This window comes from Vidua chalybeata, chromosome 1 (genome assembly GCF_026979565.1).
Source record: "Vidua chalybeata isolate OUT-0048 chromosome 1, bVidCha1 merged haplotype, whole genome shotgun sequence".
NCBI classification, from domain to species: Eukaryota; Metazoa; Chordata; class Aves; order Passeriformes; family Viduidae; genus Vidua; species Vidua chalybeata.
In genome coordinates, this window is record NC_071530.1 from 23,641,846 (window position 1) to 23,661,796 (window position 19,951).

General features: G+C 41.6%; 1 protein-coding gene across 2 annotated transcripts in view; it reads right to left on the minus strand.

Annotated features, from left to right (window-relative positions):
• Positions 1-19,063, minus strand: part of CDK6 (cyclin dependent kinase 6) — a 135,948-nt gene extending 116,885 nt beyond the window's left edge. Inside the window, exons 1-2 of one of the 2 annotated variants that reach the window (XM_053939305.1) lie at positions 18,925-19,063; positions 16,415-16,897 (exon numbers count right to left, since the gene is read on the minus strand). In XM_053939305.1, the coding sequence (XP_053795280.1) occupies positions 16,415-16,857 (443 nt within the window). In that variant the 5' untranslated portion in view covers positions 16,858-16,897; positions 18,925-19,063. Of the gene's footprint in view, positions 1-16,414; positions 16,898-18,344; positions 18,387-18,924 lie in introns of those variants that run through there. The other variant, XM_053939312.1, reaches the window with a different exon arrangement.
• Positions 19,064-19,951: the final 888 nt, after the last annotated feature.

A 19,951-nucleotide genomic window follows, 5' to 3' on the forward strand; every position in this document is an offset into this window, starting at 1 on the left:
TGGAGAAACAGCACAAAAATACCACAGCTGATGGTCTTAAGCCTTTGTAGAGTTGACTAAACAGGCAATGGTGCACACCATACAAGCCCCACAGAACTATCACAGTCTACAAAAGCCTTTTCTGTGGTCAGCCTGCCTATTCCAGTGACACACTACTTTTTTTCCCCTAATCTTCACCTTTAATATAACAGAAATCTAACAGAATCTAACAGAAACACTTAGTCCTCTTAGTTCTACTCTACTGCTTGTCTTTATCTTCAACTTAAAAAAGTAGTCAAGAAAAAGACAAATTGTCACAAATATGAAAAGTATGTAATCATATTGGACATCATTAGTAAAGTACAATTTTTAATGTGAATCTTCAGGCTCACCGCACCACATGTATTTAATTATGGTGTCACTAAACTACCAATTTTATCAATTGCTATATCATATAACTTCTGAACTTTTGTGTGAGTGAAGTTCCCAGTGATACTAGCCTACAAAGATAATTTTTTTCCACTGATATGTCCAACACATGATGGAATAGAAGGAGGCAGGAAATAAAATAAGATTCTAAACTCAAGGACTAATTAAATTGAATAGGTACAGGGAACACATTAAGGGAATGTAAGACCTTAGACAGTAAAGATGTGTCTCCATTAATTGCATGGAAAAAAAAAAAATCATAAAACTGTCAAGATAAGTTAAGTGATTTAGGAACAAATATCCCAAATTACAAAACAATCATGTATTCAGGGTAATCAGTACATTCGGGAATCACTTGTTTTCCAAAGTCTCATAGATTCTCAATGATTTTCAATTAATATCCTAAAGCCTAAATGGCAATATAAGATTGGAAGAAAAAACTGAGACTAGTTGCCAGCATTAACAAGCACTCACACAAAAGACATTTACATCGAGAATGTAGATACTGCAGGCCACAAGATGCTTCCCACTGTTCCACAGAAAATGAAGAGCTAGGAAAGCTCCAGCCCTGGAGCTCTTCCTTATGGTGCACTTCAGTTTGAGAGACTTTCCATCACCCCAGGTACCTGAAGCAGTAGGATATTCATAAAATAAAATTCCTAAGTTACTCCAGGAAGCTGACCGCTACCATTTTACACAGGATATTAAATAGACCCCAGCTGTCTCCACTTAGAAGTGACTTAGTTCACACATTTTATAAAGGTCCATTCTGCTGCTTTCTGAGTTATCACGGAATTGAAGTGACTTTCTGTAAAGAAAAACAAACTATCCAATGATTTCCCTTACCTACTTGCCGGCATATTTTGGTTTTCAAACACCACAACTGGCATCTAGATGTTCTAACGTAAGAATCTGTCTCTTGATTATAAAAATATTTGACTGACAAATAGCTGTCTCAAGTCCATTGGAAGAAACATATAAAGTAAAGCTTTATTTTTTGCTAAATCCAGGCAGACACGGTAGTCTTCATTTCTATGGCTACCTCTGGATGCAAGCACTTATGGTGTATGACTACGGATCTAAATGCAGTACAGTTCACACAATTTCACCACAGAAGGCAGAGAAGTGACATGGATTTCTATCTTTGAAAGCAAAAGAACATTTCTTCAGGCTTGTGAAAATAATAGTGATCAATATATTAGAAAAGCCATGATAAGCCATGTTCATTCAGAAAATTTTAGTTTTACTTCAAGAACTCCACATACTTTTCAAAACTAGCCTCCATTTAAAAGCTGACAAATTTATTGCAATATTTTTGTATAAGGGATGTGCTTTGGGATGACTGAGTTCTCAAACTGACTGACTAATGCTAATAAGGGATGGCAATTTCATTCTTGAAAGAAGAAAAATTGAAGTGACCTTGAATTTTGCAAGAACTGAAAACTTTTAAGAAGTATTAAAGGAGATACATAATCACATCATCTAAATATTCTCTAAAGCCCTTAAAAATATGTATTTGTACTGCGAACAAGAGGTGAAAAAAGCCATCTATTAAAAAAACAAGTAGTGCTGCTTTTAAACACTGACATTCCCTGTTCAGTTGCCCGCTGCCCAGGTGAGGTTAAGCCAATAGTTGCCAAAAGATGCCTGGGCTCTTTGCCACTGACATTAGGATTTATAATTTATATTTACTCTTTCCAGAACACATTAAATAAAATGTACTATTTTATTATACTTAAGAGTGAGATGGCATTTCAGTTCCCTGTTCCAATTTTCAATGTCATGAAACTTTTTAAAAACCATTAGCTTTTGGGATGGCTTTTTCCCTGACTTGCCCATATCCCCTTTCCATTTTTTCTACACTTTAAAAAAGAAAACTGTTCACACATTTTTAAAGCACAGGCAATAAATGTCTAACAATCCTGATCTATGTTACAAAATAGTAATTCTCAAGTCAAATGGAGTCAAATCTTGACATTTTCATGGTTTTCCTTTTCCACATACACCCACATGTGTAATGCATATCCGAACAGCTTAATAGAGTAGATTATTTACTTTACTACTACTACATTGTCTTAGTAGATCCATAATAAACAAAATTGTTTTCAAGCCTGTTATGTCAAATTATAAAACAGACAATTCACATAAAAAATCATGGAGCAGAATCTTTTAGCAGTATTGACTGACTGATTTTGATTTTGAAAGCTATTACTGAGCAATGTGGGCTGACATGTTTTGAGTTTATGGAAAAATTGAAGTTCCCCCAAAATTATTCCAAGAGATAAAGGTATAGCATCCTGCTTTACAAAAACTCAGGTCTTGGGATAATTCAGACTGGAATGCAAGTTAGTCACGAGAGTTTTCCAACTATTTGCAATTGTACAACCGTGCAATTTGCCCAAAATTAAATTGAGGCAATTAAACTATGTGCAGCATCAAAATTTTTTCAATAATGACATAATAAACCCACTTAGTGGCAAATCCTCTATGAGATCAGTATGGTAGAGTGAAGAGTAATGACAAAAAGTGAAACCACAACTGAGAAAGCTTTGAAAGGTGCCTTAAACTACTTGTAGACCGCATGAGTAACACACATCATGAGCTACTTTGTCTCTTGTAGAACACTAACAATTTTTGACCAAAATGGCTTCTCCTGGAGCTCAAAATTGGGTGCAGGGTAAGCAGGCAATGCCCATCCATCCCTGCTACTATCAGCACTTTAATTCCAAACACAAACTAGAAGTAGACAGTCTGAAGCCAGTAAATTTCACAGAGACCAATGCTCTCCTATTACAGAAAGTGTGTAAATTTTGCCAAGTGATAAAAACAAGTGCCTTGTACAAGTTCTTACCAACGATCCACGTACAATAGACTTTGGTTAAAAAAAAAATTCTCCTATAATACACATTTCATCTTCCATCTAAATTCTTGTAATCCAAGAACCCTCTGATTTCTATACTAACTTTTTGTTCACCTACACCCAAAATAACTTCCTATTTGATTTTATGCCATCTGTTATTTACTGTACCAACTCTCTAATAGCACTTCCACTTTTCACCTTCAAACTTTACTGACTGGCATTAATCTCATTGAGATTGAGTAAGCTACAGGTGGGTGGCCACTCTCCATTAGAATTATAAAAACTGGTTTGGGATGCAAGGGACCTTAAAGATCATCTACCTCCAATCCCCCTACCATGCACCCTTCACTAGACCAGGTTGCTTAGCTCCATCCAGTCTGCCCTTGAACGCTTCCATGGATGGGGCACCCACCACTTTTCTGGGCAACCTGCTGAGTGAGTCACCTATCCTCACAGTAAAGAAATCTTTCCTAATATCTAACCTAAACTCACCCTCTTTCAGTTTGAAGCCGTTCCCTCTTGTTCTGTCATTACAAGCCCTTGTAAAAAGTCCCTCTCTTTCATTCTTGTAGGCTCCCTTCAAGTACTGGAAGGACACAAGTAGGTCATCCCAAAGCTTTCTTTTTTCTAGGCTGAACAAACACAAATCTCTCAGCCTTCTCTCACAGGAGAGGTGTTCCATCCTTCTAACCATCTTAGCGGCCCTGCTCTGGACTTGCTCCAACAGGTCCATGTCCTTCCTGAGCTGGGGACCTCAAAGCTGAATGCAGGGCTACAGGTGGGGTCTCTCTCACCAGAGCAGAGCAGAAGGGCAGAATCCCTTCCCTAGCCCTGATGGCCACACTGCTTTGGATGCAGCCCAGGACACCTTTGACCTTCTGGGCTGTGACTGTACATGGATGGGTCATGTCCAGCCTTTCATCTACCAGCACCTCCAGGTCCTTCTCCACAGGGCTGCCCTCAATCTCTTCACGCCCCAGCCTGTGTAGATACTGCGGGTTGCCCTGACCCAGGTGCAGCACCAATACTTGGTCTTGTTAAACCTCACGAGACTCCCGCTGGGCCGACTTCTCAAGCTTGTCCACCTGGGCTCCCTGTAGAGTCAAATGAGCATTTCCAGAGAGCAATTCATTGTACTCCAGCATGGGCACTGAGGGTGAGTTGGATGAATTATTCTCCTAAAGCACATGCTCACTCTGCACTCACTATGAGGAGACCCTGAATGACTGAGTTGGACTACACTATTAATATTCAGATGAATAAAGTGTCTAATCACAATTATCTCACATCCCTATCTTGTTACGCATGGCTACATGTACCTTTAGTGAATCCATCATGATACACTGGAGCACAGCCATAAAAAGGGTGAAGAAAGTCTGTTGTCTTCCTTGAACACCGCCCATTCCTCCAGAGTGTTTAAGAACCCAATACCCTTAAACTGTCCTGCTGTATCTAGCACCCACGAGGAGGATATAGATCCAAACAGCAGCCAGGATTTTAGTGACTGGAGAGAGCATGGATGTCAAGGAATGGTGTATGATTCAAGTGACAAAAACAGTGCTGCTGTAACTCTCTATTTAAGTACCCACCATTTCAAATCTAAGACTTTTCATATCATTCCTCTTGACTGCTGAATTTTTGATTACTTCTTGTTTCTTAATCTCTCTATTCTAAAGCCTATTGTTACTATGTCAAGTTTGGGAACCATCCCTTGTCCAAAAAATGTCAGACTTAATTATTGTGGCCACTATGACTGTGTGTCTTGACTATTAGAATTTCTTAAATCAGCTCTTGAAAGTCACTTCAGGCTATGCAGAGAGTGATCTCTCTTTTTTATATTCCAGGAAGAGCTACTTCATTTATTTTATCTCTGTTTTGTCTTTAAATCTTGTCTACTTGTCTTTAAACTTTGTCTACTATGAAGAGTGGTGAAATTGTGCTTTATGAGTATTTTCATGAACTTAGTTTACTTGCAGCTTCTTCTGAAATCACAGGCTCAATATCCTTTCATTGATGTACAGGACAGCAGAAGATTATCCGCTTTTCATGACTTAAGCTTTGATTCTGTAGCATAGTCTTGTTTACTCTTAACTTTGGTTACTGGAGACCAATCACTCTTTGAACTATATTTTCTTACAGACATCACAACAGCCTTTTGATTTGGGATATTCCAATATACTTTAAATATCTTCTAAGAAAACTCCCTCATCAATGTCATTCACCTGTCTGCCATTTATCTATATCCACAAATACCTTTCATTTTTAGTCAAATGGATTACCTGTCTCTTCTGTGCAAATCCTAACTGTTCTTGTTCTTGTACTGCCATGATCCTCAGTTCCAGTCTCAATGCTTTATTTTTTCACTTCCGTACAAATATTTACTTCTGAAATAACAGACATCTCTAAACAACGTTTTAATCTGACCAAATAAAATTTAAAAGTAATAAAACCTTCTTGAGTTCTTAAGAATAGAGACAATATGAATAATAAGCAACAGAGAATTGAGAAATGCCAGGTAATGCTTTTTTTTTTTTTTTAAACTATGCTACAAACATAAAGGCAGTAGGCTGAATGGGATTCTATGCAATAAGAAGATATAGGTGCTCAGTTTTGCAGAAGTATTAACTTGTCTGGGCTCTGCCTTAAGTTTAATGAGACATATCATTCTAATTTTCAGACTACAGTCATTGATTCCAATCTGTCTGGATATGGGTATTACTGCTTTGATCAAAACTTGTTGCTCAGCATTTTATAAAAAGCAGAGATAAACAGCGAGGCAACAAATTGATTAAAGATGTCTGCGAGGAAACCACAGAGATCAGTGGGTAGGCCTATCTCCATTAACAATCTAGAAGGTTATCTAAGGATAAACAACAAACTAATTAAAGTGCAGATGTTGCCTAATCTCTATGTCATAAAGTTCACAAATACAAAGTATGTTGATAGGTGAAGTCGGCAAAACGAGATTCACTTTATAATCTACTTCCTAGCACAGAGAAGGAATATAGGTCATTGACTTTCACTGTCCTGAAAGAACCTGGAAACCAGCAATAAAGGTTCTAGAGCTGTGTTAGTAACATTAGACATAAACTTCAATACTGTACAGCAAAGTCTCTAACTGTAGCTCCAGAAGCATTTGCACTAGAAGCATTTGCCCTTGAAGAAAGGAGATGTACACTGCACTGAAATCACTGTATCTGTGATGCAACCTGGAGTTTGAGAGATAACATTGTACAAGATGCTTAAGTGACAACACAGAAGTAGGCATCAAGTATTTCAGAGGATACATACTGAGTTAGAGAGGAATTATTTGTGGTGCAAAAAGGGAGCGTAATTAGGAGTGAAATGGGTCAGCAGACATGCTAAAACTACGTCAGTGAAAAACCTAATGAATTGTTATATCCCAGTCTGGTGAACTCAATAGTTGGAGCACTTAAACTCTAAATGGTGAAGTCTCAAACATGCATGATTGATGGGACACCTCTTCACAGTCTGCCTGTGCTAATCCATTTCTGTTCATCTTAACATTAGGACTTCATGATTTGAACAACCAAAGCTGTTTGAATCAGTGTAGCTCTTTCAATTCCCCGGTGGAAACTCAAGCCCTAAATTTGCAGCTTGATTCTTGGATTAGCTAGAAGATGTGTATGCAATTCTGCCATTAGCAGCAAGTGTGAGGCTGATGACACAGATGAACAGCTAACTATGCATATTGCTTTTCGGAACATAATGCAAGAAAAAGCAAAAACTCTTCCTTCAGCTGTAATCCTCTAGTTAAAATATTGTATGATAATACACTATCACAAAGTCATGGCACCTAAAGATCAGAACTGTATTTTCTACAGAACACCAGGTGACTACAATTTATTGAAGATCTGTCATTTATTATGCGACATATTTATATTCTAGACAGCCACGAGAGTTTTTCAAGGTAAATTATGTGATCATCAGTGAGAGAAATTGAAAAGCAAAAATCATACAGAATACATAGTACTGTGAATCTTAAGTATCTAATTTGATCTTTAATATGCAACATAAAAAACCACCCCAATAGATTTGTATGAGGGAAGGGGTAGAAAATCAAAACTCCACGAAAAAAAAGTGGGAATCTTACTGAGACTTACTAAAAGGGATTCAATTTTAACTTGGATATAATGTGTCTATGAGAATTCCACCATATTTCTATTTATATGTTGGATTTTATTACAACTTTATTCAAAATACTGTTGCTAGGCATGTTTTAAATATGTTGTAAATGTAAGACTTTCATATCCTATGTATGTTTTTAGTATCATGGTGTTTTTAAAAAATGTATGATTCTGTATTTCTGTGCATTAAATATTTCCAACTTTTTTTTGTAGAAAAGGAATTCAATTCCTTGTCACAATGAGGGGAAGTTAAATGTGACATTCAGTGGTTTCACAGCCCTCCCTTTTTATTGGGAAAGAGCAGAGTACGCAAGGTCCTCTAAGGTTGTTTCACTTCAGCAGTAGCTGTGTACCCAAATGAGTCCTCCCCCAAACATCTAAGCACAGTCCGTGCATTCCCAACTCCTACAGCCAAGTTAAAGTGAAAACGGTCTTAGTTCAGTAATGATTGAGGTGGTTTGCTCTAATCAAATTAAACCAGCCAAATGTTCTTTTCAAAGGTAACTGTCTACTCTGCAGCTGTATGCAAAATACCACATCAAATGTGGAAAAAAAAAGTGATAGAATTCTATCCTTACAGTAGAGGCCTGGCTCCACAGATGAAGAGAAACAAAAGCACTAGTGCAGCTAGGAATTACGATCACAGAAAGCTCCCAGAAATATGCTAACTTAAGAAACAGTGAACAAAGTACTGAAATTTTCAGTTTATAATTAATTGATTTCAGGGAAAAGGGAGTTCTCTGGTATTCTAAACAGCAATTTACCACACTGACCACACTTCAAATAGATATTAAAAGACTAGCCAAAGTTTCACATAAAAGAGAGGAAAAAAATCACACAGGCTTTTCCATTCTATTTCTCACTTCACTTCTCTGTTTCTATCAAAATAGGTAATATTCTGCACTGACTAATGTTTCAAAAGTCTAAACTCAATAGGTTTCATTTAAACTCAGTATGATTCATCTACACTAGAACTGAATTTTCAGTCATTAAATACAGGAAATTCCTGTAAAGATGAATTCATGTCTGAGTTAGTTTTTTATTTTCTTTTATTAAGAGAAGATCAGTCACCTGTTAATGATAATTCAGAGTAATAAGCAGTCAGTGTTGGTATGAACCCTTTTAAAACAGTACAGAACTTCCTGCTAAGCTCATAGATTATTTGCTAGGTATGTCATGGGAAACCCACCCAAGGGCAACTCTACCAATACCAGCAAATTGGTACACCCTGTATTTAGGTGTGAGAAACATTCACCTCATCCTAAAAATTATGTGAGATACTTCAGAGAATAGAAACCCATCTTCTTCTGAAACCCTAAAAAGACATCTAAAGCATCACATGAAAGAGCTTCTTACTACTCATATAAAACATTTTTTATTCTGCCTAAAGAAAACACAACCGTGTTGTTAGAAACTTAAAGTCTGATTTTAAAGGAATTATTTAGCAATTTTCTTTTTTTTTTTCTAATGATGGGACAAATTTTCAAAGGTAAAGGGTAAATAAATATAAAAATCAATACAACAATTTTGGATGCAATGAGGTACTTTGAAAAGAGTTCGGAAATCAACAGTCACGTTTCCATTCTTTGATGATCATCTCATCAAAAGCTTCCCACACAGCAGTTTCCCAAATGGCAAATGTCAAAGGACATGATGGGAAAAAACACTACTTGGAAAATTCTGAAGAGGTTTATTCATTAATTCCAAACTCTTTAAAGGTATACCTGTTAAATAATCATGCCTGCATAATTAGAAGTATTTTTCAGAATATAAGAAGATATGAAGAACAGGTATAAGTGGAGAAATCTTCTCTCTTTTAAAAGAAAAACCACAGCTTATTTATATATCTATATGGACACACCTTCTGATAATTTGTTAGATCATTAATAATCAACTTGTTCAGCAATACTGGAAAATAACTAGATTTCATACCAATCAAACTAAATCCTCTACATATAGAAGTTTGGAATGATCCGCAACTTCTATTTTACTTACTGTTACAAAACTTCATAGAATAATTTTAAAACTTCAGAACTAAATTACATCACCTAAGAATTATTACAATGACAAATAATCACTCATGTCAAATTCATTCTACTATTCTGTCAGAATAGTTATATTACTTATTCTGCATGATTCATTTTAACTTCTAATAGAAATATTCTCTAGAAATAAGGCTTTAATCTAATACATTAATAATAATCACTATCTGTGATTCGTATTCTGATGTATATTGTCCCTGAACTCTATCCAGAAAGATGTTTTGAAATTCAGTACATTCTTAGTATCATAGCTATTTCTATTTAATAATGCACTTAGACCTGTGCTAAGCTTCAAACAATAGTTTAAATCCCACCAAGTCCACCTGAGTGACTTAGTCAGTGCTTTGCTAAGTCACAGACTCCAGGTCCAGCCTGCACTTTTAATCCCTGGGACAGCAAGCAACTTCTCTTCACTCTGCTCTGAAGCAGAAGTGAGTACCATAAAGCAAACTGGAAAGTCCTAATGAATCTACCCCAGACCTTGTCTGTAAGTGTGGACTATTCTCTCTTCTGGCATCTAAACCTTTTCAAGGCTCAGGTCCTTTTGAATCCTGGACCCTCTCCATTCCCTGGAAGTCAGAGCCTGCCATCAGCAATGGCTGTGGTGGAAGAAGTTGGTTTTCCCTTCCACGCAGGGCCCAGCAAGGCTAAATCTCTTCAAGAACAGGACAGACATAACCATCCACAGATTTAAAGAAGGAAGGGAGCACTGGACATAATCTAAAATGACTAACATTTACTCATACAAAGACTGGAAACATGCTTTTTTTGTAAAAAACTTAGATTTAGAATGAGATAAAATACTTTTTTTAAATGGTCTTTCTTGTACTCACTCAGAAACTGAATTTCCCAGGACTCAGAAGTCCATTCCATACTCAATCCTTCCTTCCTGACATGCTCTTATCTTGTCCTGTTTCTGCCAGATCATGTATTGAAACTAAATCATCGCATGCATAACTAACAAACTATTCATATGATTGGCAAGAATATCCTTGTCTACCCTGTAGATGTTTATTCATAAGGCTGCAAGCAGATGATGACAGGCCAGCATTCATGTCCACTCTCTGCCCAATGTCCTCTGACAACAAAATTCTCCAAGTCCTATGTGCCCTGCTCAGTGGCAACCACAACATTTCCCTTTGCCCTCCAGCCATCAGAGAAGCCAATATTTCCAGTCCCTTCGTCCCCAAGACCTTTGCAGTGTCCCTTGCAGTGGCCAGTCAGTACACGGATGATCTCCCTTGCCTTCTGACCAAAACTGCTCTCCAGCCTGGAAATGCCTTTCCCTTGCCAAGGCATTTCCCGTCATCACATCTGCCTTGAAGATGATCCTGTTTGTGTGAGACTAAAACTGACTCTGAAGGTCATTCAGTTTTTCCTTCCCATTACTGATCCACCATTTCTACCTCAGCTGAGATTCATCTGCCACACAAATACTTGGCAAGTTTCAAGTTCAGTTTCTTCTGCTCCACTCCATCCCTGCATCTTATTTTACTCTTTCTGTGTGCAAGACAATCTTTCTAACTAGCAATGCAAAGATCACCATTTCTTTGTCTCTAGGGGCTTGCCAGATGTCATACTGAGTGATGCTACACAAAAACAAATTGTATCATACAATACAGCACACTGCTGATGTGCAAGAATGACCTCACAGACTAGAAGTTTAAGATTAGCTTGGCAGAAAAAAAAAGGAAGGAAACAGAATTCACTAGAGAAAAACACCCCCTAAAATAGAAATGTTTCACTTGACAGGATGGAACATCTCAATGATTTTGAGAAGATCATCCTTTCAACTTATTAACAGTACAGTAATAAAACCAGAAGCCAACATCAGCATCACCAAAAATTAGGAAGAGAAATAAAATTAGCTACTGCCTTTGAAATTTTTCCCTCTGTATGTTTGCCCATAATTTCAGTTTAAAAAACAGAAAAAAGCAAAAAAAATTACATGTTCAAATTGTCTTGCAAAAGATTAACTAGGTATTAATAATCTGCTACTGTATGTTCTGAATGCTGTACCTGGTCAGACAGGGAACATCAAGACACATAAAAATACCTTCTAAGTAAAAAGAAATTTTAAGCCCCAAGCCATTGATACACTTCTGGGACCTTGAGTAAGGTCAAGCAAGTGTTGGTCTTTACGTCAGCATACGCAGGGATGGGGAGCGACGCGTGCGCCAGCCTCTCTCCCCAACACTCAGGTGGCCTTGCCAAGGCAATCAGCTGAGCGGCTCCACCAAGCACTCAAGTGCAAACCAAGAGACACAGCATGGACCACTGGACTGAAAAAGCAGGGAAAAAGCAGCATGACATGACTGCTGTGCTACAGAGAGCAGTTTATAGCGCCATTTATACCTCAATGGATATAAAATAACATAAAAACTTGAACATGGCATAATTGTGCAAGTAGTCATAATTACTGTGTTTCCCTCCACTGATTTGTATACAAAAAAGAATGAGGAAGAGATTCAGACTTCCAGCTAGGTGGATCATTCTGTTGAACCTAAGTCAAGGAGCTGGGGCACATACTCTGCAAAGTAACAGGAAAGAGAGAATCAAGACCTTTAATTCTTACATGGCTATGATCACTTTGAATGGCAAGATCTCTGACACTTACCTTTGAAATAACAACACGGACTAGATTATATTTTAATAGGTCACATTCAATATAATTTCAGCTATTTAAAAATTGAACAGTTATTAAACCATGACAATACCGAAGAAGTTGTATTTATAAAAGAAAAGTTATGAGATAGGAAGCAAAATACACAGCTTTGCATTTTTGTTCAATTTGCTTAAGGCTTACTGCTATTAAAACTGTTAAATATAAATATGATAGAAAACAAGCATGCCAAGAACTACAGTAGTCCATCTTGCATATCACCTTCCCAGAGTGCAAATTCACAATTTCATGATGATTAAGATATGGGGGAAATTATTCATCTAATTACCAGCAGGAGAGAGATAAAATGAATTCAAGATACAGCTGAATTTAGCATTATAATCACAAGAAGAATTTTTACAGATATCTTGCAGCAGGGTTTTACACACAGGAATTTCCTGAATCTAATAGGTCATTTATTCCTGGCAAAGTTGGTTCTTTGTCTACATCTACATGTATTTCATTCTTCCCAACTAAAGCAGCACTAAGCTATACAACTGCTGGACCAACTTTTGACAGATTTACCTACTGTATATATTAAAGTTTTATTAAAGCATTACATCTGAAAGGTGAGCTAGAGGAGCACCTTGATCACCCTACCAGCTACAAGGGATTTTTTCAAGCCTATGACATAGCTATTTTCAGAATGATTTACAGTAAGCTTTACTCTTGGAGATTCTATTTTTAACTTTGTTTTGTGAAAATAAATAGAATAGAGTAAGGTGTCCTGGCAGAGAGGAGCTCTGTAAAAAGGGTAAATGTGAACAGGAAAGGATTTTAAGCACATGGCAGTTATTTTAACTGCCTTTTCCCCATGCCTTTCTATACACTATTCTTAACAGTCTTACAAAATTTTAGATCGGTCCACCTTATTTCCATTACAGTACAGAGATTTTCATTACCAACACTATTCTGATGAAGGTTGTATTTCCCTTTGATGCTTTTATTGCACCCTGTGTTGCTTTATTCTGCAGTGAAGTCTTATATAATTTCATTATCAATCTTTGCAAAAGCAACTCTGCTGCAAAAAATGCATCTCTTCATTGTACAAATATGGAAATTACAGACTTCAAACGAAGGAACAAAAAACAAAGCTCTCATAATTAGCAAGCAGTAGTACGGAAAAATATGATAAATATTTTGTTTACAATTATTCTGTGCTATTTAGATATCTCTCCCTTACTGAGAAAACTCTCTTCCAACCCTAGTGCCAAGCACTGGAAACCAGTTTTGGCTCTAACTATTTCTCAGAGGAAGTGATTCTGTAATTGTTATGACAAACCTGGGCTGGAGTAGCACTGCTAGTCCTGAATCCTGGTTCTATGACCATCAAAGCCATGGAGCTCTACCTATGACTACTGGGTCTTTCCTTACCAAACTGTTCTCCACATTTAGCACCACTTCATGGCAACAGAGAAGCCCTGGGCTGCTGAGATCCTTACTGCACTCTCTGGAGAAGTCTAGGGCTACCATTTGAGTTGAAAATGACACTCAGCCTAAGTTCATGTGGCCTGTGATCTCTGCTGTCAGCTGATGCCAGAATACCACAGTGGAGCACAGGGCCTGTGCAGCTCATGTGTACAAAGTCTGTCTAAATCTTGACTCACTGAATGGCTGCTGGTTTGCATTGAGCAACTCATGGATCACACATGCCACTACTCAGAGGTAACAGATACAACTCAGTATTTGCAGTTCCAGCATAGTTCTCTCAGGCTAGTTGCTTGTAATAGTCAGAAAAAACCTAAAAATATTTGGTTTTAAATATCTGTGCTGTTATCGCAGCACTGTGAAAATGACGTATATTTTAATCCAGTATGCAGACAATGAATTTGGAATTGTTTTTATTTATTAGCCTGGCCATGATATCAGTTTCCAGAATGCATGCCCAAACAATTAAAATATTTTGAGCACAATATATTCAATAAGTAAGTACAGTTAGATCAGCTGCTTAAAATTGCAGAACTTCTTTTATAATATTTCCTTTCTGAGTGCATTTACATAATACAAAAATGGATATTTAATTTCAATAAATTTTCAAACTCTTCTACCATATTTTGTAAGAGAACTGGGCCATTTAAATGTTTTCAAATATTTTTTCCATTTTAAGGATATGATTCTGGTCTCTCCAGAGGGCTTCTCATCTGCCTTACAGGTTAAAAATATGGACAAAGGACATGAGACTTTGAATAGCATTCCTCACATTTTGGAAGAGATAATGTTTGAAATTGCTTATCTTCTGCCTTTTTGTGGAAAAAGGTGTGCAACCAATGTCCCAGGCACCCTGATACATTACCAACCAGCCCCTTGCGTCTGAAATGCTGCTTATGGCAAAAGGTACAGGCTTTACAACACCACTATGAGGACCTGGAACACACTTTCACAGATTTTTATATTGAAATTACATTCTCATATTACTGGTTGAAATAATTACTGCTATGCAGAGAATTAGTTTTCATTTAAGTTTGTAAAAATATTTGAAACTTCAGTGTATTTGTGCAATGCTCTGTTGCAATTCAATTGCACTTAGATCAAGCAAAAGAAGCCTGCAGTTCCATAGTCAATTCATCAAATAGCTCTTTGGAAACAAGAACTGTATTTCAATCATTTAGCTGCACTGAAGATTAGAAAGCTCTTAAAAAGATCTTTTACATCATATGGAAAGATGTCAATGGTAGAAAAATTCTTAAGTATTATGTTCAATTATTCCCAAACAAGATTTAGCTTTCAAATATATAAATGCCTAAACCTGGACAACTACATCCTCATTTTCTCCCATAAATTGATTGGCTGCATTTCCAAGATTTTGACAACTCCCAATTATTCCTCTACTGCCAAGGACAAACTTTGTGTGTGCTCCTCTAAACCAAGTCACTTGATTCAGTGATCAAACACAGGATGCCCACTTTTGAAGTATACTGACTAAGCCCCTGGCATTACTAGGTGCCAGCCAAGATAATGCTTATTAACTCAATTGTGGATTTGCCTGATGAGCAATGGAAGTGTGAGCTGCAGCCTGTATGTGTCCCATTGCTCACTAAAGTGAGACCGATGACATGCACTCCATGATCAACATTTCAGAACACATACACTTTGCCTATTCAGTTTTGACATAAAGGAGACTGTCACATTACGCTGCCTTGAAATGAACAAAAGTGAATTCATCTCTAGCAATTGACTTTTGTAATTTAAATATTATTCTCTGTCTCATCTTTCCTCTTGCACCTAATAAAAACTCCCTGATCTCAGACCCTACAAAAAAGGATGATTACATGTGCAAGGCATTTTGAAATTCACCTGTGAGTTTAGAGTATCTATTTCTCTAAGACTGAAAGAGTCTTGGTGTTAGTGAAGTACAAAAATGTTTTCCTATGCTGTGTAATATGCACGTAAGTAACACAAAGAATGGAAATACTCTTGCTAATATAGCACCACCAGCAAGAGGCTGACCAGTTTCAATGTGGGTATCTGCAAAGTGAAACTTACTTCTTGAAGTTCATAATTTTAATAAAAGATGCTCACAGGCTGCTGAAGGTTTCTAGCTACAGAAAAATGTAAGAGGTTACAGTAGGGCTAGCTTTATCAATGAGAGCACAGGCCGTTTATCCAGGATTTACGCTACTGACACAGAAAGCTACAGAAAGGCTATCCTAGGGCTACTGCCACCATTTTGCGAGCAAGGTCTGACACCTGTACTTTTGCCCTCTTAGTAGCAGAATCAGCAGCTCGTGGTGAAAATTACTACCAAACAGTACTCAACCCTAAGGCTGCTTGAAAATCTTGAAGTCTTAAGCTGTTGCTTCTCTTTAACACCATAATCTATAGCTCTCTATAAAAGCATCTAAAAAAGCAGAATGCACCTTCCACTACTGCTCTCATTCTTGCCATTTCTATAACGAACAAAGCTGGTAAAAAACTGCTGCAGCTGGCAGTACTAATAGGTCAGACAAAACCAGGGAGACGTTGGGTTTTTTTTCATTTTCTCTCGTGCCTGAGGAAATAGTATATATATGGCTCCTTGCCGATCCATTCCAACACTTAAATCACACACCTATGCCTCTAGAGATGGGTGTTTGTTTGTGTGGGAGGCAATGCACAGGGATGAGGTGAGGTCTGGCAGGCAGCACCATGGCCTGTTGAAACCTCAAACCACACTCCATGCACACAGTTTAGTGCTCACTTCAGCCACAAACCCAAACTAGTGTCCAGTCCCTTTATGCCCCCAAACTCTTGCTCACCCAATTCATGTACTAAACCCAGGACTTCACTGATCAGGACAGTGGTCCCACTTCCTCACCTGACCACGTTGGGGTGTTCGAATGTCTCCAGGTGCCTCAAAACTGCCACCTCTCGGATAGTGGACAGCGGCATCCCCTCCTCGCTGGTCTGCACCCGTACCCGCTTCAGCGCAACAAAGCGACCTCCGTTCTTCAAGTCTCGCGCTTTGAACACCTTCCCGTAGGCGCCTTCCCCAATCTCAGCCACACATTCATACTGCTGGTCAGCCAGGTTTGTGCTGTCCTTATCCATGCTGGCACCAGTCCTCTTCCTCCTCTCCAAGTGCCTCGAGGTGGCTCTCAGTCTCACTTCCTGAAAACCAGTACTTTGCTGGGATGCAGACAAGGCTGTGCACTTGGTACCTCTGCCGAGAGGCAGTAGGAAGCTCTTGCCCTCCTGTTCTTGTTCCTTTTCTGTACTGGCCACAATGTGCCTCCTCTTTTGGCCACCAGGAATTATCATACAGTCTTTGGGAGCATTGCCTGTGTAAAGCCAAACAAATCTGGAGGACAAACCAAGCAAGAAAAGCGAGTTTAGTTTAGTTTACTTCATGACTTTGCATTGTTCAAACCCTGCTAAAATTAAGCTAATACAGACATGCAAAGCAAAATCATGGTGGAAAGGAAGATGTGAACCATGAGGGTGACATATGTATCAACGTCCCGGACTGGCTGATACACTACAAAGTTATCACGTCTGTGCAGAAGGTTAGGTAGGCATTCAGCTACAGAGCAACAGCATCCTGAGGGGTTTTACTGAGTGAGAATGGGGTAAAGATGATGACCCCATGACACATGGGTGGTGGGGATGGCAGAGCTAACTAGGCATGTGTGAGAGAAAGTATACGTCCAAGAACTTATGACAGGATTTCAGGACTCAAAGCTTTCTTCATTTAACATGGTGGAGTCCTGTATATGTATTTTGCTATATTACTGTCACTTGCTAGTAAATAATAGCATTTGGAGGTTTCTGCCTTGGTCTGCTCCCTCCTGTGCTAAGCCCTTCATGAACAGATCATGAACACATCACAAAAAACGAAGTGCCTGTGAAGAGGCGAAATACATGCATATTTAGATGACAATAATACATTATGAAGCATTGTGTGCTGAAGTAGATTCAGGAATACGCACTTTAGCAAATTTACTAGCAAGAGTGTTGGATACTGCTACATGTGTCACTGGCAGCTCTTTGCAAAGCAGCATGGTCAAAGATGTCTTCAGGAACAGCATGCTCTGCTGCAGAGTGCATGAGGCTGGAGAACAGAAGCACTTTTGCATCCAGTTTCATCCACTTTCTGCAGGACTGGACAAGCCCTCTCCCCTCACAAAGCTCCACATCAATTCCTCCCTTCCCCCTGACCTTTTTTAACACAGCGATACAGTGACCTCCAGGACTGTAGCCCTCTCCTACACCACATTTTTACCGCGCTAGGATGAACAAGTCCCAGATAGGTGAGTCCGGGATCCCTTAAGTGGAATTCAAGCACAAAGCGCGAGGGCTATTCCGCAAACTTACGCTGATCTTACACCTTAGCTGGAGATGAAAAGCGCAATCTGAAGGAAACCTGTGCCCACTGCTCAATCTCCTCCCCGGCTGCAGCCGGAGGCGGCTGCCTGCCTCGCCGGCTTCAGTTCCCAGCACAGCTGCCACCGCACCGCATCGCCCCAGCCACCGGGAAGCCCCGCGTCCCCCGCCTGCAGCATCACCGGGCAACACCAAGCGCGGGCCGCCGTGGGGGCCACCCGGAGCCCGGTGTACGGGGGGACCCCTGCCCGAGCCCGCTGTGCGGGGGGACCCCTGCCCGCCCCGAGCCGCCGCCGCGGCCGCCCGCGCCCCCTCCCGCCCCGCGCCGCGGGCAGGGCGCCCCCGAGCGGCGGGCAGCGGCGCCGCGCGTGCGTGGCGGCGGGGACGGCGGGCCTCTGCCCCGGCGCGGCCGCGTGGAAACTTACCCGTGCTCGCCCTCCCCGGGCACGGCGGGGCACCGGGGCCGCCCCCGGCCGCCGCTGCCCCCGCCGCGCCGCCGAGCTCCCCTCCGCGGGCGCCCCGCAGGCGGCGGGGGGTGGCGGCGGGGGACACGCGGAGAGCCGCGTCCCCGCTCTTCCTCTCAGCGGACGGGGCGGGGAGGGGGGCCCGGCTCCTCTGCTCGTCAGGACGCAGAGGGGACCCTCCCGGCAGCTCCCCCTGAGGGCACCCCTTCCCCCGCGGGCCCCTCCGCGCCCCCGCACCGACCCCGAGGCGGTTGCGGCGGCACCGCGGGGCGCGCTGCCCCGGCCCGGCCGCCGAAGGGACGAGTCCGCGGTGCCGCCCGCGGGGAGGGCGGGTGAGCGGTGTGGGCTCCCGGGCCGGGAGGGGAGGGGACGGCGTGTGGGCCACGCCGCGGGGCCGGGTGCGCGGAGCACATGGGCGCCCCGCGTTACCTGGTGTGCGCCACGACCGCCTGCACCGCCACCAGTTCCCCAAATAATCCTCAACCCCGGGGGGTGGGGTGGGGGGGGGGGAGGGAGGGGGTGAGTCCTCTCTAACACAAACCTCCCATTGAGCGAGGCGGGGTGGAGAGCCGGCCCGGGGTCTGCCCCTTCACATGGCGATGTCTCCGGCAGGTCCCGGCAGCGGCCGCCCGGGCCACACAGGTAGCTGATCCGCGGCTCGGCCGCCCTCGGCTCGCATCCTCCTGCCGCCGCCGCCGCCGGGCTGCACCTTGGCGCAGATGGAGCTCACACTCGTCCCCCTGCCCGCTCCTCCCGCCCCCACCCTGCCTGGGGAAAAGGAAAACGCGAAATAAAAATCGCGGCCGGCGGCCCCCGGGGAGCTGCAGCGCCACGATCGCAGCCCCGCCGGCCGCAGCCTGCGGTGCGGGGCTCGGGCACCGGCCCTCGGCGCCGCCGCCGCTGCCCCGGCGCTGCGCTGCCGCTCCTCGCTCGCTCCCCCGGCCTCTGTTCTGCCTGGGAGCAGGAGCAGCTTGCTGCTTTTTTTTTTTTTTTTTTTTTTCCTCTCCTCAACTTTTTTTTTTTTCCCTTGCTTTCCCACGCTGGCTGAATGTGACTTGACCCCGTTTCAAAAAAGTTTGACATAGTGCTTCAACATTTCCGCATTCCTCCCCGACTACAAAGGCTGCAGCCGCCTCCTTCTGCTTTCTGTCTCTGCTCTCTGTCTTCACACTCAATGAAATCCTTCATGTGCCCCTGCCAAAGGCAGCCGCATACCGCAAGGGTCGCCGCGAGCGCCGCGGCCAGGCATGGCCCGGGGCGAGCGCCCCAGGGGCTCCCGGCAGGGCCCGGCCCGGCCCCGGCCCCGGCCCGGCCCCGCCGCGCTCGGGGCTGCACGGGCGCGGGCTCAGCCGGCTGCGGCAGCACTGAGAGCCCTGACTCATTCCTAGAGCTCAGCGTGCGAGGCGCTGGGAAATAACCCTTTTGGGGTTTCGGTCCCCCCCCCCCCCCCCCCAACATGGGACATAACTATTTTTTTTTTTCTCCCTTCCAGAAAAACGCTAATTCTTCTGTGCTTTTTTCCTTACTTTCTTTTTTTCCTTTTTTTTTTTTTTTAATTTTTTTTTAAA